This window comes from Watersipora subatra, chromosome 3 (genome assembly GCF_963576615.1).
Source record: "Watersipora subatra chromosome 3, tzWatSuba1.1, whole genome shotgun sequence".
NCBI classification, from domain to species: Eukaryota; Metazoa; Bryozoa; class Gymnolaemata; order Cheilostomatida; family Watersiporidae; genus Watersipora; species Watersipora subatra.
Genome location: NC_088710.1, coordinates 58,850,103 through 58,876,796, shown reverse-complemented (window position 1 = coordinate 58,876,796; position 26,694 = coordinate 58,850,103). Strand labels below are relative to the sequence as shown.

Genomic DNA, 26,694 nt, shown 5'->3' with positions numbered 1-26,694 from the left:
TATTCGGGCAAACCTTGATGACCTGAGCTTTCGAGAATTTAGTAAATCAGGCGCTCCAATGGCTTTAGTGAGAAACCCTCATATTTCTAAACAATAAGATAGTCACCACTCACAATTCAGAGGTCTACCTCCAGAAATCTATAATTGATTATAGTAAGCAAAGTTGAAATCCGAGAGATGTGGACCTCACAACTCAACAATGAAAAGGCTATAAAAATGAAAAAAAAAACTGAAGTACACATAGATGAAAACAAGGCCAAACTACAGGTACAAGCCGTTGACAAACAAGTCTTTGAAACCTAGGCACTCGTAGTTATCATTGTCAATTCAGGTAATAATGCTTTTCAAACTGTTCAAAGAATGTGGGGTTCCATCAGGATAAGGACTACCATGAGTCATTTGACCAGCTGCAATGGAATTAGTGACATCTCCTTTTTTGGTATATGCTCAAATTTCAAGTTAGATACGATTACTAGCGAGGTCACAGTTTGAGGTATGTTATCACAAGAGCAGAACCAACTTGAGCAATTCATTTTCTACCACTTGAAAACGATACTGAGTGAAAAATGGAACTATTGTGTTAACAGGGCTTAAAACCATAGCTGTGTTGCAGGAAGTTCACCATCAGTACTGGTTATGCTTGCCTACAGTAACCATGGCAGACATCCTACCCCCAAGGACAACTGGCTTGATTTGCTACACATTTATTTCGTATCAGTTATGTGTAGAACCTATTTATTAATAGGCCGAAATGGTATGGGAGTAAAACTTGGCAACAGGGTGCGCAGATGATTCAAACATGCTCGCATTGCAAGATAAAAAAAACCTGAGCTCATAAAGAAATGCTTAAACCTTACATCTCAAAAACTGGGAACGTACTGAATATACCCCCAGTCAGCAACAGCCTCCTTTCCCAAGAAGTTGAAAAGGTTGAAATGAGCCTAGCCAATCATGAGCCTAGATCAGCCTATTCCGAAGTTATGGTAATATATTTTCAAGAGTATCCTTTTCGTTCTAAAGGGTTCCAGCCTTAATACCAAAGAGCGGATAATCAATTAGAACTTCAGCCGAAATGTTGTGAGATCAGAGAGAATCTTACACTAAAAATTGAGCAGTCACATATAATCACCAAATTTCTCCACTATCTTTCACACAACTACATGATTGAGAATGAATGATGTGCGACACAAAGCTATGACTACTGCCTGTACAACAAAAAAGGAGGCTTAAGTCTTGGTAGCCAAGCCGTGAAGCATGAAAGAAATAAGCATTTATGATCTGTCCTAAATGCCATTTTAGACCAGACGTTAACCAAAAATTGAGTTGAGGAAAGCACTCCGTATTTCCCTGTGGAATGAAGAAATCCCCGTAAAGTGAAAAGAATAACTCAAAATATCTAGTCTAAAAGAAGAGAAATTTATTTGCGATGACAGGTGATGAAGGCATGTGATACTCGATTACCTCCAAAAAGCCTTTTCACATCTTGGTGACAATAACATAATGACAGCAATGAGGAGCTACTTATACTTGCCTGATATGCGCAAACAACAAAAGCAGCGCAAAAAACTGTCATACAAGGCGTAGCACAGTGACTTACTTTAATTTATATCTGGTCTTGATATGGAATCGGATACTATTCTCGCTCACAAGCACAGAATCTCGCGTGTAGATTTCAATCGCAGAATATCACAAAAACACAGTATCAGGACCGTGGAGCAATCGAGACAGGCCTCAGCAAGCTTGGAGTCTTGTATACAGGTAACAAATCCAGCACAACACATTTCTTCAACCAGTCTGCAACTTGTCGGCTTGAGACCCTGGAAGTTTTTATTAACAGTAGGCCGGCATGTCAACGCATCATCACCATGACCCTACCTTGATCAGCCGAAGCTGTGTCAACTCTCATCAGTTACCATGAAGAGGTCAACGAGCGACTTCTTTTGCATGCTAACCATGCATTCAAGCATAGATATGACTGTATATTCATAAAATGTCCCAACATAGATTTAGTTGTGAACGCTTTATACAACAACACAAGTGAAACTAAGACTGACCAGCTAACCCCTGACTTATGAGAACTATAACAAATCACATCTTCCGAGATCCTCCCCAGCATATGGCAAACAGTGTAATGACTGAAACAAATTCGACAACTTTGCAGCTCTGTGTAGATCAAGATTTAAAACCAAAGAGTCATAAACCATAAATCAAGACTCCTAGAATTATTCCAGTGATGGTGAATGACAAAGTGACCAGATGAACTGCATCAGTATTAAAGAAAAGGACAGTCAATTACTTGGCATGGCAAAAGTGCTAATCAGAGGCAACAAAAGAGCTAACAACCGCCCCAAATACCTGAGACTATGACAGACTAAGACAACCCAAGTTGATGTCTACTAGTGCGACCACTACTATACATGATCAAAAGAAATGAACACTTTGAGGTTATATTCACCTAGCAGTATCAAGAAATAACAAAACTTATATTTTTTATAAGTTTCTGGTTATAGACAACCCTCAGCACAGCTATTTCTCCTTTATGACTTGTAAAGAAACAAACCATCTCAAGTTAAATGAACTGGTAAATTAAGTCACAATGTGTGATATATTGCTATAAGAAAAAGCTGGGATAATGCCTAAAGTCAACATTACGCTATACACAATAATTAATTTTTTGCTAAGCTTTGTTTAGCTATGTAAAATAGCTATGTACAATATAGCCATTGTTAATCTATATATATATATATATATATATATATATCTATATTTCTCAAAGTATGTAAACCACTACAAAGTATACACTAGTGTTGGGCCGGTATTTAATTTAGTGCCGGATCGGATATCCTTGCACATTTTTATCGGTTTTCCCGGTATCGGTATCCTCGGTATTTACCATCTTCGGTATCCTTTGCCAACTAAGAATGTTCGGTATTGTCGGTACTATTGTTCGGTATGTGGTTATCAGTGTGTCTTTAAATGGTTCAAAGTTTAATGGTTTAAATTTTAAACCATAACTGTCTCGAACAACTTTTATCGTTGCGCAAAAAATAGCCTGTACAAAAAAACATTCTTTAGCCAGCAGTATATTGTTACGGCAAAGAGACTCCTTGTTTTAGAAAGCCAAAAAAGAAAAGAAAGATGGAAATATAATTTTCATGATAGATGTTTTTATTGTTTATTCTATTAAAAAATATAGTTATTGATACAAACGTTATGTATAATAAAGAACATATAGATAATGGCAAGGGGCTCTCTTTGTTAAATATACTGAAACAGTTTACAGAAATCTTACTATCACACATTGTAATCAGGTAATGTAAGCACATAATTATAAGCAGTCCAATTAGAGTCCAGTCCTGTTAGAGTCTTTATACATCCTCCCATCTGTGGAGAACTCCCAAACCTTCGAGGCTGGTGGCATTATCAATGTAACGTAATATAATAATAGATACAGTAAGCGTGGAAATTTTCGTTGAATTTGTTCGCCAATGCGTGCTGAGATTAGCATGTTCGTCACGGAGCGTTTTAAAAATCTCTCCGGATATCCGTATAACCATTTACCGGTAGGCTTTTACGGATAAATACCGATCGTATCAAACCAGCCGCGGATACCTAGCTGTCACCGAAAATGATTGGTTTCCTCGGATACCGAAAATCCCTCGGTATCGGTAAGAGCGGATAACCCAATACCGGCCCAACACTAGTGTATATGCATTTCGGCTATAGATCTTAAAATCTATGGGATAAAGATTCTGTACCGAAGAAGATTTGATCTCGCACCCTGCCGTTTGCCAGTCTGACGCCTTACCCACTAGACTACAAAAATCGAATTGCTAGCTTGCAAATTTAAGTCATTATATGAGAGCAAATACCTAACTGCTTTGCGTATGACGCGGGTCATAGCATAACGCCACGAGAAGCTGTTCGCTCACATTATTAAACTGGCTAATAGCGAGCAAATCTTACTACTTCTCATTGTTTATAAGACAAAACACTTTTCTCATGATATGTAGTTTGAAAGTTAGAATGGCAAATGTTGTTATATGTTAAATACAAATCAATTTTCTGTCCTAAGACTTTCCTATTACCCGGGCAAAGCCGGGTAGCACAGCTAGTGGGTATATAAGCTAGATTTTCAGATCAAGGGTTCATTGCATACTTGAGTCTCTAAACTACATTTATTACACTTCTATTCTTATTCATACAGGCAAACTATGTTACTGCTGTACCAGTACTATACTTTTACATACCATACTGTTGTATCTTAATATTATTTCATTGCATACTTAAGAGTGAACAAATTACATTTACTATGCTTCTATTATTATTCATACGGAGAAACAACAGTATGAATGACCAAAACCTTGACATAGTACTGACTGATTTCAGCGATATCTTTACTGGATTAAACATCCAGATTGAATTGCAAAGTGGGAGCCAGCCTATACAAATGCGATCATGTAAAATTCTGCTATCCATGAAAGAGGACTTATTCATGGATATAAAGCTAGAAGACTATGGTATTATTGTTTAACAAACCAACGGTTTGGATAAAGCTACCTACAGCCTGTCTCAAAACCAAATGGAAATATGAAGGTTTGTGCGGATTCCTCAGAACCTGAACAAGGCTTGCTAAGTGCAACTACATTGTGTTACCCAAGCTCAATGATGTACTTCTTGAACTAAACAAAGTTCAATATTTTACATTGTAATGCAAAAGGATTTTGCCAGTTTTCGCTGGCTGAGACATCAACAGCCTCCATCACTTTGGGAGACCATTGACTCGGCATCTGAAGAGTAACAGCAATAACTAGCTGAAAGACGGTATGACGGAATGAATGACGATAATAGCCAAAGACTTGTTGATGCATGGTGCTACGGGGCAAGAGCATGACAACAATCTATGTGCACTGTTCACGCATGCCAGAACAATCAACTCAAACTTAGCAAAGACATGGGCCAATTTCTGCAGATGATGTTACCATCATCCTGGTCATATACTGACTTACATGTATGATGTATCAAGCCGGATCCAGGAAAAATTCAATTCACGCTAGTAATAGAAACCCCATAGACCTAGCAAAAATGAAAACATTTGCTCAGGCATGTTATCTACATGTCCAAGTTCATCAACAAATTAATCAACTGACTAGCTGTGCCATCCGGCGTTGCCCGGGTAATAGAAGTCTTTGGACAGAAAATTGATTTGTATTTAACATATAACAACATTTGCCATTATAACTTTCAAACTGCATATCATGAGAAAAGTGTTTTGTCTTATAAACAATGAGATGTAGTGAAAGTTGCTTGCTATTAGCCAGTTTAATAATGTGAACGAACAGCTTCTCGTGACGTTATGCTATGACCCGTGTCATATGCAAAGCAGCTAGGTATTTGCTCCAATATAATTACTTATATTGGCAAGCTAGCAATTCGATTTCTGTAGTCTAATGGGTAAGGCGTCAGACTAACAAACGGCAGGGTTCGAGATTGAATCTTCTTCGGTACGGAATATTTATCCCAAGATTTTAAGATCTGTAACCAGACAATCAATCCTACAAGCGACAAACTATGAGAAATATATACATAGAAAAAGAAAAGCTTGGGCAAAAACTTCTCTCAGGCCAAGGACAGACTTGAAGAATATGAAGAATAGAAAAACTCCTTTAACAGACTAGAGGCCTCAAAAACTGTCTTGTCCAACTTACAACATTTTTACCTGGCCCAGCTTATGGCAATCCATAAAATCTACAGCTAGTTTGGGGCCATCCCTGCTTCAACACAAAAATTCGGTCATCTAGGCGTGAGCAGAATTCCATGCCATGGAACTAGAGTGTTGGCCATTGTGTTCATAACTGAACAACCTGACTGATAGATCTTTGGGCATCGGGACATCACTATTTAGACTGGCCTCAAACCAATAGTAGCCATCTTTAGAAATTCATACACAAAGCTTCCGGCAGATTACAGGCAATGCCAATAAACTTACAAAGATACAAAAACAAAGGTTAGCAGGCAGAGGGGAACTGAATAACACACAGCAAACTTGCTTTCGTGTAAATCATACTTCGAGATACTCCGGCACCAACAGCCATCGGAACATACATATAACCTCTCGAAATATAGCTAGGATCCCCCACTGCAAAATAGCTTAATGAAAAAGATCTGGTCTGCTACTGTCACAAACTGCAAGCTACAAGACTTGATTCACCTCATACAGAATTGCTGGAAGGAAACGGCGTTTTCTACCTATAGAGCATATCAAAATTTCCTAGATGAACTCACTGTTGAGATGGGTGTAGTTTACAAAACCTCAAGTCATTCTGAGAGATATGCAAAATATTCTGAGACTGTTACACACTGCCCACAATGGAATGAACTTCACTTTACACAGAGCGTGTCACACAGTATTTTAGATCAATAGGATATTATATATTGCTAAACCCTATCAACAACTGCCAGAATACCAACAAGATTTTCTGGCTTAGCAGAAGGAGATCATGTAAAGCCATGAGGTGTCAAAACAGCCTCGGGCAAAAGTGGAGATAGACTTATTCAAGTTTTAGGACAACCACTACCTAGTTGTAACTTACAACATTGATTATTTTGAGTACAAACAACTGACCAACTAGTCAATGCTACCAATAATAAGGACTCTGAAGAAATATTTTGGCCACTTAGAGATTCCCGAAACTTTCATAATCGACGATGGCCCACAGTTTGCCTCCCACTAATTCGCCACATTCAGCAATGATTGAAACTTTACACACATCACTAGCTTAGCCTATCTTCCCCAATCTAATGGCAAAGCCAAGTCAGCTGTAAAAATCACAAAGCGCATCTTGCGCAGATGCTCTGACCCTGAGTCTGCCTTCCTCGAATATCGCAACAGACCCAGCGAAGCAGAACAGGTTAGCTCTATACAGCAACTCTTAAGATTAACAAAATCTGTGTTACCGCAAAGAAGTGTAGAGCCCGCAGCTCAGCCAACATGAGAACAAACACATCTGAAGATTTCAAAGCCCAGATGCAATGTGACAGGTCTGCCCAAGATTTATGCCAAGGCCAACCAGCATTTCTCCGCGACTGGCAAACTCACCTGCGCGAAAGGAAAGAGAGCATAGTGGAAAAAAACAACTCAATGGCAAGTCATATTCATTCCGTATTGATGATGATGTGGTATACAGAAAAGGAAGGGATACTCGTCTATTAGGGACAACCACCTCAGATTATCACACCAACCCTGAAAATTAATCAGCCTCAAATCATAAAATCAACCTCAATGATCGACCAGATGCAGATCATGACACACCAGACACACATACCTCCAATAAGTTCCCAGTTACGGGACGCTCCCAGTGTACCAATAATCAACTCCAGTGCTTACAGAATCATGTAAAAAAATAAAATGGATGCTTATCGCAGTGAGGATGTTTGGTGCCTCAATTATAATCACATCAGATTCTGTACTATTATGTCAATGTTATATTTACGCTTAATTGATGATTAGCTGTTTTGCATTAATGCCTACAAATTATTGTTTTCTATAATTTACCTGTGTTCTTATAATGCAGAATATAATCATGCGTACTCATGCTCCGGTAGGCTGGTTACAACTCACTAAAACTGGTTCAACCTAGTTTTGTGTTTTTAATCCTTGAAAAACCTCACACAGAAAACACCGGCAGTCAGTTTGCGCCATTCTTTGTTTGCACCAGCACATGGACAATAGTAGAACCCTACTGCCAGGCCGGTTACCATTTGTTGTTTTCTTTTACCAAAACCTAGAAAAGTTGTTATTCTGACGAGTGACTTTGGAGTTGCCTCCTCTCAAAAAACACTTAAACCATAACTGTCACGAACAACTTTTATTGTATTTTCTAGGTAAATCAGACACGCTGATTCCGATTTTGTACTCAAAATAAAGATTAGTCCACTAACCTTCAAAGTCATTTAGGCTTTTTTAAAGCGTTTCAATATCCGTTTCGAAAACAACACAATCGGCATTACAAGCTCCGCCCATAAATATGTGACGAAACCTAGCTTTTTCAGAAACGGAAGTTAGGAAAGTTTAGTCCGATTTAAAATAATAGAGATGGGTGTCTTAAAACCCATTATTATCTAAATCCAGCCTGTAAAATAGTTTCAGTTTTTTATGAAAGGGATATAAACTATTTAAAATTGCTCGCAGCTTGTTACATGACGTTTAAATGGGCTGGACGCCGAGAAAAATGAGCTCAAAAAGCGCGGTTTTATCACGAGCTAGCGTTGTTATCGCGCTTTTTAAATATGCAATGCTAAATAGCTTATCTACCTTTCAGAAAAGACTGATATTATTTTTAAAGCTGGATTCAGATATTAATAGATTTTAAAACACCCATCTTTATTATTCTAAATCGGTCTAAACATCTCTACGTAACTTCTGTTCCTAAAAAGCTAGGTTACGTCAAGTATTTATGGGCGGAGCTTGTTATGCCGATCGTGTTGTTTTCGAGACCGATATTAAAACGCTATAAAAAATCCTTTATTACTCTGAAGGTTAGTGGCCTAATCTTTATTTTGATTACAAAATCGGAATCAGCATGTCTGATTTACCTAGTAAATACGATAAAAGTTGTTCGTGGCAGTTATGGTTTAACGCGTAAATAACTCCTAACTAGACGACCGAGCACCCACTATAATACGTACTAGATTATAATATTAAAACAAATTTGTGGAGCGTCTTATACGGTAGGCTAAATTTTTAATTTCATATTATTAAATGATGGCGATTGAAAGATTTTTTATACGTAAAAAAGCATCTCGCAATGGATTTGTGTCGCTCGTTACAATATGACAATTTTAATTCGCATCGTTGATATTGGGGAAAGAAACTGTCATTTGTTTTTTATACGTGTATTTAGTTAGCAAACTCAACTTGCACGTAAACAATGACGAGCAATGTGTAGACTGTAAAACGATGCAGCGTTGCTTTCACAGGATACACAATGAACGGTTCTGCCAACGAGAAAGGAACGTGCGCATTAACGGGCGCATAGGCGGTACGTCTCGAATGTAGCTTTAGAGCGTCAAATGATTTGTAGGGTGTAATAGAAATACATGTGTGTAGTTGGTTCGACGCAAGTTATTTCCGTAATGCGTATAAACGCGCTTTGCATCAAGTCTCGCTAGCCAAAATAGTTTAAGTGAAAACATGTAATGTACATATTTAATTACAGTATGTACATGTATTATGAGCATATTATACTTTGAATAAAAACGAAACAATACAAAGGGATATAAACAAATGATTATATCAACAGAAAAGTGGCCTTAAAAACTCACTCAAGTTTAAAGTGGCCTAAATTTGCTAATGTTTCACTTAAAGAATATGTCGACTTAAATACGTTATAGCATAGCATTATGACATAACTTTGAAGAAATGTTAGATTTCGTAATGTGATATTATTTAGCCATTTGCGCATAAAATAAATGCATCCGTACGGTCAATGCAGTGTCGCATAGGGATAGTGTCCCTATACGACACTGGGTCAATGGAGCGGCAGTACGGAATGTAAAGACGGATAAAGCGCTACCCACCCGTCCTTTCCTTGCGCGGCATCTACCTTTCCGTAGCTAGAGCTAAACAATATAAAGTACAGTACGTACATTTGTATAAACCTTTCATATCTATTGTCTATGAAAGTACTCTACGGTAGTTATAAATACTGTAGTTGTATTCTCAATAATAGTTTGTTGCGATCACCTTTTGTAAGTGCCGTTTAGAGTTGTCAGCTCAGAATTTGGACACAATTTTTCGTACGTGATCAAAGATTATACATGTACAGTATTAGAAATTTTCTCACTGAGACTGCATAACTAGTGCGTTAAAGTCGTGGGAGCACAACTACAACAAAATATTTGCAGTTTCAAGAATTATTAAGAGTTACATAAATGCACATATTTAATTGTTAATATGAGTATTCATATGATTATATGATGTTCCGTTTTAAATCACACAAAGTTCTGGACCGAAAAGGGCAAAAAAAGTACAGTATTTGTTCAAATATGTGACAAGTAGTTACGTATTCTGCTTTTGACAAGTGTAGTGCAGTTTCTCTTGGTCATATATGATCAAAATGTAAAATTTTTTGTTTTTTCCTAAAAGTTTAAATATATTTAAACTTTTAAGAAAGTTAAGACTTACACTTCATTGAAAACAAAATTTCAAGTAGCAAAATGGGCGATACAAAGTATGCTTTCTTTACTGGATTCCGCTAATCAGCTAAAACGGTTACTAGGTTTTCCTAGTAGGTGTACGTACAATCGTATCTCCACAAGCATTCAGGGTGAAGTAGCTCTATGGCTTCTAAAATGCGACGACAAACTCGCGACGGAAGATATCTACTAACTTTCAGTGATTCCAGCACAAAAAGACACATTGATGATGGCGTTGAAAGAAGGCAGTCAGTATGGTTTGCTTGCTAGAGACACTGTTACTGCGCCTAAAATATCTTGTATTCAAGTTAAACTCACTGATGCAGCTTTAAAATTGATAGAAGATATTAAGCCGGGAAATGTAGGTGCTCTAATGAACTTAATATATTGTCCTGTACAATCCAAAATTAAGATAAATTTTCATAACTGTTAAAAGTTAACGCGCTCGCGATGGCATCAAGTCTTTGCTTGCAATTATTATAATTTATGTTGAGCTTGAATTTGTTTTGTATGATTGTGATTTTTATACTGTGTTCTCACTCTGCTTTAAACATTCATTTTTCGTTTTACTTTTTTAAAAGTTTTGTCAGCATAAGTAATGCAAAATTTGATTACTACTACAATTCTTCGCATAGCGTGTATTCTCAGTTGGCAATTATCAATGCTCTAAGTATCATGTTATTCAATAAAAACTATTATAGTGAAAGTATCTTCAGTACATGTAAAAGTTATTTGACCGTTTCCAAATGTTTCGGTACCGTTTGTTCAGTAATGGAATCTGCATGAAAGAATTCTGTGAGATGCAATAACTTACTTACTTGCTTTCCAATTGATCCTAAGCGCCAGTTCAAGGCATATAGGGTATATTAACCTGTATCATTGTGTATTAACTGAGCTCTGAGTAAAGTGAATCATAGTATAGTTGTTTGTATAAAACGAGGGTAATAAAGTGGTAAAAACTATATATATGAGTATTTATGTATCATCAGTCCGATTGTCTAAGGCCAAAGGTGATATAACGAAGGTGAATAACGAACGCCAATAATTCATACAAATGTGTATCGCAAATTAACAGTTATAGTCTAAAGACGATCATGTTTAATACAGCTTTAAAGCTGAACTTCCCGTTTAAACTTGAAGAAATTATTGCATTGTTTGCTTTTTCTAACTATGATATGGTTTTCAACTAGGTCCAATCTGGTTACATACTTTTATGTTTGCAGAGGAAGGCGCTTTCAACATTGGAAATAAAAGATGAAGAAGGGGTAAGTCACGATGACATAAGATATGCCTTTGGAAACTTCAAAAATGTGGATTCCAGCTATTTGAAGTACTTTGGTTTGTCTTTAGAATCAGACATTGACATAAGTAGAACATGATGGATGCGTAATTATAGCAAATTGTGTGCAGATAATAAGAATACCTAATGGACGAAGCTCCAAGGATATTACATTCACAGTAGGGCCATTGCCCAGTGATCAAACAGGCAGCATTGACTGCATTCGCCTTACAAGAAATGGGTGAGTGCATGGTTCTCCTGTACTTATTGAGCAGCTATGATATAACAACATGTTAGATCAAAATTACAAATGTTAAATGTTTTCAATCATAAGTAAATCCTAAACTAGTCCGCTGTTTTTAAGCTATCTGTAGGTCACCTTTTTCTCCTTTGCTCTGTTTGCCTTTTTTGTCAATGGAATCTAATTTGAGCAGATCTGAGATAGGAGCATTTGCTCTAATGCAAGTTTGGTATTTGATGTTCAACAGTATTGGAAGACGGTGCAAGAAACTAGGATATTTGTGTTATTGGCCTCGGAGAGAACGCCTGTTACGGGCACACTAATTGGTTTATCTTAAGGCTCTATCACTAACCAGTGACATCGAGTTAGAGCTCAGCCATTTCTTATCATAGTAATAATCTTGTACTTTTGCATACTTAACTCAATTATTGATCACCTTGCAATTGAATTCATTTGGGAAAATATTTTCTATTTTCAACTATGTAAAGCTTACTACGGTATGATGTCATTAGCGGCTGTAGTGACTATACAATCTCATCGCTAATATCTTACCAGCCGTGCTTGTGACTCCATAGTTGAACTGCTCAAGAAATATAAATGATTTGAATTTATAAAATATCATTTGTTGGTAGACAACTGGAGACATTGGACAGTATGACTCACAAAATCTCTGTAAGAGCGACGGATGAAGTGTACCAATCGACTCGAGAGAAAGTGGCCGTCAAGAAGGAAGAAAGTAAAAAGAACTGGTGTGTTTGTAGATAGTGCTGTGTTGAATTGAGTTATGCACGCTGCACAAAGTTAAATTTGACAGTTCAGTGTTGATAATGATAGGGCTTTGTTGAATTGAATTATACACACTGCACAAAGTTAAATTTGACAGTTCAGTGTTGATAATGATAGTGCTGTGTCGAATTTAGTTATACACGCTGCACAAAGTTAAATTTGACAGTTCAGTGTTGATAATGGCAGAAATTGCTTTGAAGAATATGAAGTGAATTTGATGTCTTCAAGAAAATTGGCAGGTTTTATTTTTAGTAAGTTGTTTTTCAAACATGCATCACGGAAAATATTCAGAGATTTAGTTGATTACACATGATACATAGTTTACTGCAAGATGAAACATGACTTAGCAATGCATATGATCTAATAGGAAGGTGCTGAGCTCTAGTTATTGTGTTCTATCTTGAACAAGTGATCTATAACGAGACCCTCTTGGCTAATCCTGTAGAATTGCACTGGTTTTAGCTACACATACATGTAGGTGATATTTATAGATAATCGTCATAATACTGTGTGGGGCTTGCTATGAATCACCTGCAACCCGTGTTGTAGTGCCAAGGAAATAGACCAGACAAAGGGAGGTGTCAAGTCGAAAAGAGTAACAAAGACAATTAAAAATGGAACCAATGCTACTTCTCGATCCAATCTCCAAACGAATTCCAAACAGACCAAAGATGATTGGCCGCCTTCACTGACCTCAAAATCTCCTAATTCTCTGAATTCGGGGAATGCGTACAATAATAACTCATCACCCGTACCATCATCTATGGCTGCATCTCAGGCTAACACCTACAGTAACCCTTCCAACTTAGTCAGCTCACAAACTAATGCTGCGCGAATGGTGGACAAGTTAAAACGTAAACAGCAATCAAAACTAAATTCGGCAGCAAAGGAAGCCGCATTTGCTCGTATTAAGACCAGCGGACCAAGCAAGTCGGACAAAGAAAAGACCAAGGCCGCTCTTTTAGCTATCCCTTTGAGGTTAGTGACTGCATATATACTAGAGAATGCAAGAAGAGGTGTGCGGCATGTTGAAAGCAATTTAAAATTAGTTTTTTTTTTCACTGCACCTGGAAAGTGGTAACTTAACTCTGTTTTTGTCCCTTCAAATAATAAGTTGTATTTAGAGATAGTTATGCGCATCAGCGATAGCCTTCTATTTTCATGGAAGCTCACAGGTGAAGCGAGCCACAAGATTTGCTACCACTGTGCAGACGGGTTGGTCTGACCAAATATATGGATTGCTCTAAGGCTAAGGTGTTACGAATCTCTCTGTGTACCAAAAGAGTTTAACATCTTCGTTAGATGATACCTTGAGGTACTCGTAAATATCGCTATTATGTCTCTGATATCTTTGATAATTCAGTGATCCATACCGGCTGCAAGGCAGCTGCATGTTCATAGGAAGTTGAAAAGTCAGAAACAGATGAGAAGCATTACACTTGTCACTGTTTGTCACTGTTTGTTACTCAGTGTCATAGTCACTCTGTTACTATTGGTTAGTCAGGTGCCCAGAGATTGGTGGATTTTTTGCCAGCTCTGTGCATAGCTTTTAGATATTTTATACTTTTGTTCTGCGTTGCATAATATTGAGAGTGGTGATCATAGAGTTATCATAGGGAAGATAACTCTATGGTGGTGATGATGCCATGCTCTGCACTACTACATATGACACGTTGCACTGATATGGTACATCTTCAGTGGGTAATACGTGCATATCATGTCTTGATATGGTACATCTTCAGTGGGTAACGTGTGCATATCATGTCCTGATATGGTACATCTTCAGTGGATAGTGTGTGTATATCATGTCCTGATATGGTACATCTTCAGTAGATAATGTGTGTATATCATGTCCTGATATGGTACATCTTCAGTGGGTAATGTGTGTATATCATGTCCTGATATGGTACATCTTCAGTGGGTAATGTGTGTATATCATGTCTTGATATGGTACATCTTCAGTGGGTAAAGTGTGTATATCATGTCCTGATATGGTACATCTTCAGTGGGTAATGTGTGTATATCATGTCTTGATATGGTACATCTTCAGTGGGTAAAGTGTGTATATCATGTCCTGATATGGTACATCTTCAGTGGGTAATGTGTGTATATCATGTGCTGATATGGTACATCTTCAGTAGATAATGTGTGCATATCATGTCCTGGTTGTCATCTGAACATACTCATTTCATTCATGGATATCCCTAACCCGCTAGCGAGGCTAATATCTGAACTTTGTGGATAATTTCATTTAAGAACATAATTTTTGAGCATTCAAATTTGAACTGGAGACTATCAAGGTCGTAACAAGGACATTTAACAGGACCAATTGTACTCTCTATAAACAAAGGCAAAGAGTCATGTTTCCAAGTTTTGGTACATTGCTGATACTGGCCACAATTGCCTCATTTGCGCTGATGGTAAAGTTCACACTAGAAATTAGCTTATGTTTTCAGACTTTGCCAATTTCTCTCTCACTCGATATGTAGACCTTGAGAGCCAACTTATGTTGCCAATAGAGAGCTCTTTGTAATAGCTGGTTTGTCTTAGCAAGATGTTATATCGCCAGCGCAACTGGGTGCTTTTGTTGTGTTGTACCACTTCCTGCACCCATAGCTATTCAATTTTGCTGTAGGGATTTACCGTACTTTTTAGACTATAAACCGCACCCCTATATAAGCCGCATCTGCTTTATTTTCCAAAAAAAAACGATGATAAAATAATACATAGGCTGCACCTTTGTATAGGCCGCAGAACTCAGGACAGTGCTTTTTAACACAGTAGCAACTTTCCTGTTTAAAACAGAACAGTGCCTAATGGCACTGTTTTGTATTAACCAAGGCTTTTTAACCTAGTGCCTAACGGAACAGTACCGTTAGGCATTGTTTCGTATTTTTTTCACCGCTAGAGGCGCACTAACCGGAGATTCTGGTTAATGCGCCCTAGCGATGAAAGAAAAAGCCACAGAATAGCCTCACCCTTACATAAGCCCCATGGCTCAAATCATCAGAAAAAAGTAGCGGCTAATAGTCCGAAAAGTACGGTAGTTGTTCTTAGAAGAAATAAATTACGTTGTATAGCTGCCAAAAAAGATCACTGATACCCAGTCACTGCCAGATGTCATTTTGACCCGTCCAGGCTTTCAAAGAGTTACAACGCATTTCCGCAATCTAGGCATGTGAGTGTGGACTGTATGCATGTAAACTGCCTTAACACTACATGCCAGACTTGATCTCTAATTGCATCATCTGGTCACTTAGAGAAGAGGGTCTGTGTTTCAAAAGTTTCTGGCTGTGCCACATCTCTTCCGTAAAACCGTAGTTCACTTTTATAATTGACTGTTTGTGTTTAGTTTTTGAGAACATACCTCTCTAGCTGGCTCATAGAAGTTTGTTGGTTTGTCAGTATATAGTCATGATGGTGAGAAATAACCTAAATGAGTTCCTTTGCAGAGAGCGAGTTGTGCATACTCTTGGATTGAAGCCCAACATGTATGACACACCACAGTTGCTGCTAAAACTGCGCGCTGACGGTCTGAATGACTCGTCGTCAGATGTCTCACAGGTGCTCGGTAGAATCGGCATGACCAACTCTAAGGGGTGCTGGTCATTGCGACCCGAGCATCTCTCAGAGGTCGACGTCAATTGGGCCTTTTACTCAGAAACGGACAAACAACTAGTAAAAAGGTCAGTGGCTAGAGGAAGTCAGTAGTGACCACCGAGTATGGAGCATCTGTATTATAGCCTTTAGCGCTTGAGTGCCACTGACATGATTTGATAAAATAACTTAGTGAAATAATGGTGTATCTTTTCCGGAGATAGAATTGCCAAGTTGGCATATTGATCTGTATACCTTCAAAGAATAATCTTTTCTGCATTGGGTGTTCTGACAGTTTCACTCGGTTTTACAGGAATTTGAACAGACTAGGCACTAGCAAACCTGTCGTAGCCGTCCTACCAACGTCTGACACTACAAAACGGGTAAACATCTCCCTTTCCTACACCATTTGCTTATCAATCACATGAAGCAGTCTTAGCGAGCCATCGCTACGCAGCTCTGCACACGCACACACACACGGGAAGCACACACGGGAAGCCTAGTCTCACACGTACTACTATTTTCGTTACTGACATTGAGACTTGAGCTAAATGCTTATTTAATTAAGAATAAATGAACACTTCTAATGATGTCAACTTTAAACAGATGCAAAGAAAATACAATAGACATGCATTGATTTCACACTCAAGGATACAGCGGTGTTATAGAGACGTAGGGAGACTTAAGTCAGGCCTTTCATATTATATATATTATATGGATGGCTGCTGAGATTAGCTCCTTTAAGGTCATGCTTAACTGTAATTAATTGAAGATTTGTAACTGATCGGCTCAAATTTCGAATTGTAGATATTCTTTTGTGCACTCGTAATACACACGGCTGTCAGTTTACATAGATTCCTTTGCTTGTTTTTGCTCATATCTCATAGAACATCCGCATCACTGTAGCATCATGTAGCGAGTGCATGTCATCTGCACTGTACACAGCTGCACATTCCTCTGTCTTGTCTTTAGAAAAAGGATGTAAGGGATGAAGAAGATTTGCCATTATCCAAACAACAGAAATACAACATAGGTGAGCTATAGCATATCCCTTGCCTATGTACACTTGTTAAATGTCAAGTGATCGTGTCCTACAATTGCAGTTTAGTTCGCTTGCACTGAAAACTTCTTGATCGTCTAATTGACAGTTAGAGGGAAATCACCTGTTTAGGCTTCCCATTTACACTCAGTTTGCAGTTCAATCCTCAGTCAAATACCGCCAATGTTTATCTCTCTCTCTAATGAATGTCATCCTATAATCAAGCACTAGTCTCTTGTTCCCTTTCACTTCGTCTCTTCTCTTTCATACTCAATAAAGAGGCTGGTCTATAAGCCGCTTGAGATTGTCCATGTTATTTTCTGAGTTATGCAATAATGATGCAGTAGCAAAATCTGGTTTGATTAGCTCTGGCAAATCAACTGTAATCAATCTGATGACATAGAGGTATACATACAGGTTAGACTGTGTTAGATATGCTCAGAGTGATGATATAGACTATTATAGAGGCATACCTACAGGTTAGACTATGTTAGAGATGCTCAAAGTGATGACATAGAGGTATACGTACAGGTTAGACTACGTTAGAGATGCTCAGTCTCATGACATAGAGGTATACGAACAGGTTGGACTATGTTAGTTATGATCAGAGGGAAGACATAGAGGTATCCGTACAGGTTGGACTATGTTAGTTATGATCAGAGGGAGGACATAGAGGTATCCGTACAGGTTGGACTATGTTAGTTATGATCAGAGGGAGAACATAGAGGTATACATATAGGTTGAACTACCGTAAAACCTCTAATTGAACGTCATGGCGCTCTATTTTTCAACTTCCCCTTTATGGTGGCGGTCAATTTGAGGCGGCATTCAAATAGAGGCTGGCCATGTATTTTTCAAATGGCTTGTCAGTATTTTCTTGTCAGAATTTTCAGCCCTATTACGAGTGAAGCGAATGCCGCCTATATTTTGCCTTTTTCCGGTGGACCGATATTAAACATTTTGAATGCAATAAATCTGCTAACTTACCTCTAACTTGTCAAAGATCTCTTAACAAATGTGCACAAGAAACCGAGAAATATCTCTACCAGTTGATATCTATTGCTTGCAATTGACCTGCGATGATATTATAGCCTATGTCCTTTGCAGTTTGTTGGATTTTTCAAATTTTATTTCATTGTAAATTTGACGACATATTTTTATTTTCTATCTATATTTACCTTCGTTGAATAAAAGCTCATTGCACTCACTGATATGTTTGTTACAGTTTGCAGGCCAAACTAGCTTTTTATGTGCAATAGAAGGGGAGTTATGAGCATCGATCTATTGTAAGCTATGTTAAGATTGCCGCAAGGATGCTATAAATCTGCATATTTATAAGTTATACAACAATAATCTATCAAATAATACAAATATATATTCATGAACAAGTGACATAAACGAACCATACTTATATTACATGCAGAAACAAAGATTTACGTTTTTAAAACAAAAATATTTGTAACGTTTGCTCGGATAGCTGTGTTCTGATTGGACAACTAGAAGATGTTCGATGAACGAACATCTTCTAGTTGTCCAATACCTTCCACAATATTTTCTGATCTCAATTTTCTTCTGCACTGCTGAACTAGTTGATATTAGCGTTCAAACAATTTTTTTTGGCGGAGCAAAACTTTCATGCGCTGCATTTAGCACTAATGCAACGCGTAAAAGTTTGCTTGCTAAATTTTTTGCGTAACCTTTGGTCCAAAACTTGCGAACCGGTTTTTATATGAATGTCCTTCGAAGTATTAGGACCCCGTTGAACAAGGAGCTACTATTAGCCTGAAACAGTCAATAGTTTTTTCTATGGCATTGCTTTCAAAGTGCCATCTACCGTCGTAAATTTAAGCCGCTTTTTTATAAATGTAGGCTACTTCGAAGTAGAAAGACGGCGTTAAACAGAGAGCTACTGTTAGCCTGAGACGGTTATTGATCATTGCTACGGCGTTGCTTTCAAAGTTTTAACGAAAAAAAACGAAAAGCTTTGGAATTGGACAACGAGAGAATTAACTGATATTGATATAAATGGTTCATTATTAATACGATTTTGTGGACACTTTTCTATTGATCAGTTATTATTATAAGCTCGAAAAGATCAAATAATGTCCAAGTGGCATTCAAATGGGGGTGGCGTTCAATTGGAGAGTGGCGGTCTATTTTTCAATCCTTCTCTTAGGGTCGCGGTCAATTGGAGGGGCATTCAATTAGAGGTTTTACGGTATGTTAGATATGGTCAGAGGGATTACATGAAGGTATATGTACAGGTTAGATTATGTTAGATAGGATCAGAATGATGACATAGAGGTATGCATACAGGTTAAGCTACAGTATGTTAGTTATAATCAGTCTGATAACATATAGGTATAGGTGTGTATGACTGCCGTCATTATCTATTACATTATTTAGTGAAGTTTCATTTGTATTTTCTTGAAGATACGAATGCAAGTCTAGAAGACTGCACAAAGTAAGTAAACTTTCTATTTCTGTTAGTAGCTACTGTTCACTCTTAGTGCTTTTTGCTTGGGCCTGTTTGCGTTGAAGCGTTTTAACCAGCAGATCTTTCACCTAGGTTTTTATATTAACTTTTGATGAGATGCAAGAGTTCTATGACAACCATTGTATTGTTAATGTAAGAGAATTGTAAGCTAATTTATGAGCTACCCGCTATATTTGCCTTCAAATCTCTGTCTAGTCCAGCGTTGAAGCGAGTTGTGAAACCAACTGGAAAACCTAGATTAAGTGTGAGTGTTAATTGTTTATGGTGTGCATCTAATCCGTAACCGCTATAACTGTTCTATCAAGTTTAATGTCAGCATTCCTATTGTTTTTATTTGATATCCTTTAAAGTTTATGCAACATGACAGCTCCGGAAAATGAAATTGGTCACATCAACATGACAGCCCTTGGTCCTGAAATGTTTGTAATCACTTGACAGTGTTGGTCCTGAATTGTTTGTAATCACTTGACATCCCTAGGTCCTGAGTTGTCTCGGCAATATGACAACCATTGGTCCTGAGTTGTTCACAACAGCATGACAGTTCTGGGTCCTGAATGTGTCACAGCAACATGACAGCTCTTGGTCCTGAATTGTTTTTAATCACGTGACAACCCTAGGTCCTGAGTTGTCCCAGCAATATGACAACCCTGGCTCCTGAATTGTTCACAGCAGCATAACAGCTCTGGGTTCTGAATTATTTCACAGCAACATGACAGTTTTGAATTGTTCACAACAACATGACAGTTCTGAATTGTTCACGGCAATATTACAGCCCTGGGTCTTGAATTGTTCACAGCAACATGACAGTCCTGGGTCCTGAATTGTTCGCAGCAACATGGCAGCCACAAGCTCTGAATTTTTTGCAGCTACGTGACAGACCTGAGCTCTGTTTTGTTTATTACAGTTGTTAGGTGTATTGACCAGAGTGATAGCTCATATTCAACACTCTATATGTTGAATATGAACGGTTCTATATGTTCACGGCTTATATCAATCAACATAGTTGACTGATATTAGCGGTGAATATCACACCTGTCTCTGATTTACACCTTTAACATACTAAAGAATATTGTGGTAGACAAATTAAATAAATGTTCCTTAATTCTCATGGCGAAGTCAGTTTTACAAGTTGGATGATATATTTGGGTGTTTAATTACAAGAGGTTTACTATTTCTTTGATTCATTTATGAGTTGATTTCTGATTTAAGATGTAGAAATCTGTATTTAAAGTTTTGGCTTTTAATTAAATTTGTATGACTTTAACTAAGATTAATAACAAAAGTTACATGCAGCCCTTAATTCAAACTGGATATTCCTCAGTGCAGTTGTGGAGATTGTCTAAGATTACTATTTCCCATCACAGAAGTATCGTTCGTAATGGCAATTCACCAAAGAATATTATAGAACTCCTATTTCAAAAGCTCAATTCCTAAACGTTTACCCAGTTTCATACATTGACGGGTGCTATTAAGAAGCATTACTTCAAGTGTGGAACTTCAGAGATAAGCAGTCATAAGGATTGTTTCAGCACTTGATTGCATACAGCAGTAACAGAAACAGTAGTATACAGTTCTACAAAGCTGCAGAAAGCTCATGCGCTACACATGGCTGTATTTACAGACCATAAGCTGACAATTGAATACTTCAGTTAGTTTAGGGGATTTGATCATAAGATGCCATTTCAACATTGTTAATGGGAGCTGTATTATTTTGGTAGAGTAACTTTGCACCGCTGGTCATCCACCTTTTTCATTTGCTACTTACATCGTTTCTGGATCATAAGCCGTCTGGTTTTCGTAATTTTCAAGCGCAAGACACTGCATAATCCTAGGTGGCTCACCACGACCCTTCATAACTCTAAGTAGCAGATCGGTTACATTTATAATTGTAATCTTACATAACGAATTAAGTTCTTTTGTAGCTCCAATTAGGTTCCATTATAATCTTCGGTAGCCAATTAGATTCCTTCATAATCCTAGGTAGCCTGTTGGGTTCATTTATAATTCTAGGTAGCCAAGTAGGTCAATTTATAATCCTAGGTAGCTAATTGAGGCAATTTATAATCCTAGGTAGCGGATTGGGTCAATTTATATTCCTAGGTAGCTAATTGGGTCAATTTATAATCCTAGGAAGCTGATTGGGTCAATTTATAATCCTAGATAGCTAATTGGGCCAATTAATAATCCTAGGTAGCTGATTGGGTCAATTTATAATCCTAGGTAGCTAATTGGGTCGATTTATAATCCTAGGTAGCTGATTGGGTCAATTTATATTCCTAGGTAGCTAATTGGGTCAATTTATAATCCTAGGAAGCTGATTGGGTCAATTTATAATCCTAGGTAGCTAATTAGGCCAATTAATCCTAGGTAGCTGATTGGGTTCTTTCATGACCTTATGTAACCAAGAGTAAACTTGTCTGTTTACTGCTGACATATGTAAGTTTTCATTTGTGAGTAAGGTATATGTGTGTGCACAAAATACTTAGCTTGTACATGGCAGGCCTATTATGCAGGGTTTGCTGCTTTATGGTTATTAAATCAACTTTCTCTTGAGTGCCAACCTACTTTTATTTGAAGGCATTTTACGACGGTGACAAACTCAGACCAAAGGAATCGTTATAAGGATGAGTTTAACCGCGAGTACCAGGAATATAAGTCACTATTTGAGTATGTAGAAGACAACAACCACAAGTTTAACAGTCTCGCTGTGCAGCTCTACGCCGCTGAGCCGGACTCAAATGAATACAAGGTACAGACAGTAGTGCTACAAATACTGCCACGCCTAAGTTTTGCTTGTGGCAAGAAGGCTTTACGTCACATATTATAGTTGCTATGGAAACACTAGTTCATGTCCTCTATTAACGAATTTCCTTGATTGGCCAACCTGATGCAATTTCTCGCCTACCCGCTTTGCATGCTACTTCTAGTAGGTGGAACAAACATTGTTGTAAATGTGACTGTCATACCAGGATGTACAATTTTATATTTTGGGCAAGTAGAAAGAATCATGTTCATCTACTTGACAAGCATTTTAGTATGAAACTTTCATAAGTTACTAAAAGGAGGCAGGTCATGTCTTTGAGACATCAGCGCTGCCGAGATGTAACAAGATAGGATATCAAATCCTAAATATTTGAACTTGAGAGCAAATTGCTTAGCAGGTTTTTTGGGACATTTAAAATATCAGCCACTCGTTGATAATGGCAATTTTTTTAGCTTCTTCGTTATTGAAATAACTGTCAATTTAAAATTACCAATATCAAATTATTGAAAACTTATGCATAGAAAAACAATTTTTTCAAGTTCAAATTCAGTGAAAAGTTTAAGTATAGATGTGTTCATTTTTAATAAGCATACTTCCTTTAATGCGGTGTGTGATAGCTTTGAAGTATTTTTCTACACTTGTAGGACCCTTTGAAGTATGCAAAAAATGTTAAGCTATTTCCTGCGAGTGATATGAACCAAGTTATATAAAAAATATCATTCAAGATTCCCTAAAGAACCCTGAAGCAGCTATAATTGTGTTACTCAATACAATCTACTAGCATACCTCTGTCTTTGCCACTGGATACCTCAAACTGTTAGAGTCTCTAGCAGCATACGTCGTAATATACAGTCGCCGTGTAACTAGCATCTGTGTCTATCCTGTATTTGTTTACTTTTATTAGTAGTTACCCTAAAGATATGAAGTATCATCATTCCTCGATTTATAATCGCCTCAACATGAATTCTTTGAAATAAGATTTAAAAGTTGACCAAGAACTGCTTTCTATATTTGATGCCATGTTCATCGCGTGAAGTGTTATGAAACATTGAAGTTTTGTAAATATGCATGTGGCACGTCACATAGTTGGGTTCTACGTTGCTCGAATAATAATAAAGAGTGCTTCATATCTGCCATGTTTAGTTTTAAAATCATGCATCTCAAGAAGTCGAGTGCGCATAGGAGCAGTGATGAGAAAGGGAAAGAAGTCATGCTTACCTTGGATTTAATTTAAAATGACAAATCATAAAAAAATATGAAGTAGACTTCTTTGTGTATCAATTTTTTTTAAATCTCCGAAGCTAATAATCAACATGAGAAGGAGGTGAAAGTGATGCGATGAAAGACCATCCTATTTAAAAGGAAGAAACTCGCATTGATAGTTCAAAGTAAGATGTAAATAATGTCCAGTGTTAAAAAAGCACTGTAAATAAATTATGTCAATTTTGAATTCATGTACTCTCAAGCCTTGTTCACATTGGTCACACTCCAATAGTAAAGCTGACCCGAGTGTATGCGGACATTACTGTAATAAAATGGTTGGCTGGGTCATACGCATTCATCGTGCTTTACCATTGCGGGCTATTAAGGTATGCTGAATTTCTATCGTCGCCTTCTCCGCTCTCCTCTGCCACTCTTTAATGCAAAGGTGAAGTGACAATGAAAACCTCCTGTTATTTATTATTAATTTAGTTTCTTACAAATAATTTGGATTTTTTGCATTTCGTTTTTTGCATAGTTGTTCATAATGCATTTGCTCATTGCTTTGTGTAGTTACTTGAAACATTTATTACCCAGTGTTAGAGCCGTGGAATTCTCACAAGGTTATCTGTTGCAACATACAGTTGAATTTGGCATATAGGCAATTATCGGGATGGGTTAACTTGGTATGTCACAGTTTGACTGTGTTTTACTACACACCTGCTACAGTCACAACATTTACCTAGAGTGTTAAACAACAGCCACTTTCACTCATGGTAAACTATCTTTCATGGTAAAACATCCTGGTTTGATGCCCAGACAAGTTACTAAACAAGAATATGAAGAGTAATTGAGTTGCTAGAGCAATTCAGACAAGGAAGTGAGAGCTTTCCTTAAAGATGTGGTTGCCATATACTCTGGAAAGCACCGGTGACAGCACCACAGGCTATTGCAGTGAAATGGGAACCTACACGCCGGGTACCACCAGTAGTTGATCGCGGTCAACGCAAGAGTTTAGTGCTGTTCAAATTTCGCGAAAAGCCGCAGGCAAAACCTTTCCGAAATGCATTGTACAGGTGAAGGTCACCATTATTGAAATGGCATGGTGAGCGAACATTTTCATGCGGTTATTAGCGATGACCCTTTATGTGAACAAAAGCTGCCTAGCATCGCAAGCGTTTTGCTGCGCAAGATTGCCGCCGGAATCTCGCAATCGATATGGGAACCAGGCTTAAGTCGTTGTGGAGATTGTTACGATCGAAATGAGAACACTAGTAGCTGATTGCCTGAAATTGTTATTTTTCCATGGGTCAGCTGATCTATATGTTTAAGGCTGGTTCACACTATCTCGGCGTTGATGCCGCAATACTTCGTTGATCGTCAGGGATAACAATGTTCACACCCCTCCGCGTTTGCATCAGCGAATACTCCGCGACATAGTGTTTTCCTTTCTCGAAGAAACCTCTTTGTTTCCGTGTTCTGGAATCAAATACTAGTCCCGCAGCAACTATTATAAACAGAAATAAATAGTTTACGCTATCCACGCACGACAGCAAATCACCATTGTCAAAGTGGTGCGCATTGTACAGGTTGTCATCGATGCCCGAGGAACTATTGGGAAGGTTTGACTGCTGCATACTTTCCTAACGTGTTTCCCGCCATCAGTTTCCGGTACACATAGTCGACGATGAATGCCAAAGGGACAACGCCGACATGCGACGATATAGTGTGAACCAACCTTGAGGTTTTTTCTCCTTTCACCTAAACATGTAAATGGTATGCAGTACTTATCGGTTGCTCTATAAATTGACCTCATTGTATGATGTTTCTATCCGCCTGTTAAATGTCCAGCAACAGCAACAGTTTTTTCAACAGGATATGCAAATATAACTATTGCATGTTCTATACTTAGCACCTAGTTTAAGGCACTCCAATATTTTATAATTTGCAAAAGCTCATTTGAAAACAAGTTGTTGCCTTCTGATTTTCTGTTACTGCAATGTTATTCTTGCTAGAATAAAGCAAGTATACAATAAAAGATTTGCGGCAGAATTGTCTAAATGTAGTGGATTTTGTTGCAAAGCATAAGACAAAGCAGACTGGTTTCAAGAAAAGGTTGCAATCCAGTTACTGTAGCTAGACTCCCTGCTGTTAATACGATATATTTTTGATCAATACAATAGTAGTTTTATTCAATTACTGCATTTCATTTTTATTTAGGCTTCTCAAGGTTATCGAGATATGAGAATTGTATGCTGGGTTATTTCTTGTTGTAGAAAATAGAAAAGAAAATCAGAAAAAAATACAAGGAACGAAGCAAAGAATACCACACTAACAAGCTGCGGTTAGACTATTTGCAAACAAAGTTAGCTCATATAAAGCGTATAGTCAATGATTATGATAATGCCACGCTGAAACGATAAAGGATTGATTATTTGCCGTCTTTCTTTCCATGCCGTGACATTGACAACAATTGCATATCTGGCGGACTATCCTTGGCCTAGCCTCAGCCACTTATCACACTTGTTAGTTGAGCACCTATTTCTATCAGCCAATCGCCTTCCACACCAAATCCTCATCTACTTGCGGAGGGCTTCACTTAAGCAAGACCAGGACTCGTCTCCACATACTCATAGGATCTCTTCACAAATTTTTCCGTTGTTTTAACTCAATCAAATTAGGAGTTCAGTTGTTTAACTTCAGGAGTAGTAGGAATATTGTGATAAGTTCTGTGACCTGTATACATGCACTGGACATGACCATAGCGGAGATTGCTGCGTGAAGTTTTCTGTAAGTAGATGTTTTTTCCTATTTCCAGGAGTCATCATTCGTTGAAGAGAATTTAACTTTCCTCCACATTCAATTTTGTCAAAAAATATTACCTACTTCTCCATGCCAAGCGTGGAATCAATGTTATTAATCTACCTACTATTGGGTTTTTTTATTGAAGAGCTGGAAAATCTAAGCTTTGAATTGTATGAGACTTTCATTGTATCTATGTCTATGGTGTATGCAGCTAATAATTTATATTTAAATTCTATTATAAACTATGAGTGCCTATTCAAAAGAATAGTAATATATCTACAAAAAAGCA

At 37.7% G+C, this 26,694-nt stretch overlaps 1 protein-coding gene across 1 annotated transcript; it reads left to right on the top strand.

Moving 5' to 3' along the window:
* The first annotated feature begins 10,414 nt into the window (after nucleotides 1-10,414).
* LOC137391829 (RNA polymerase II elongation factor ELL2-like) lies at nucleotides 10,415-26,640 on the top strand. The gene is made up of 11 exons (XM_068078367.1): nucleotides 10,415-10,558; nucleotides 11,421-11,462; nucleotides 11,608-11,717; nucleotides 12,350-12,466; nucleotides 13,053-13,481; nucleotides 15,956-16,189; nucleotides 16,414-16,483; nucleotides 17,073-17,133; nucleotides 19,573-19,603; nucleotides 22,214-22,385; nucleotides 25,877-26,640. The coding sequence occupies exons 1-11, from the start codon at nucleotides 10,424-10,426 to the stop codon at nucleotides 26,021-26,023; spliced, it is 1,548 nt and encodes a 515-aa protein (XP_067934468.1). The 5' UTR covers nucleotides 10,415-10,423; the 3' UTR covers nucleotides 26,024-26,640.
* Nucleotides 26,641-26,694: the final 54 nt, after the last annotated feature.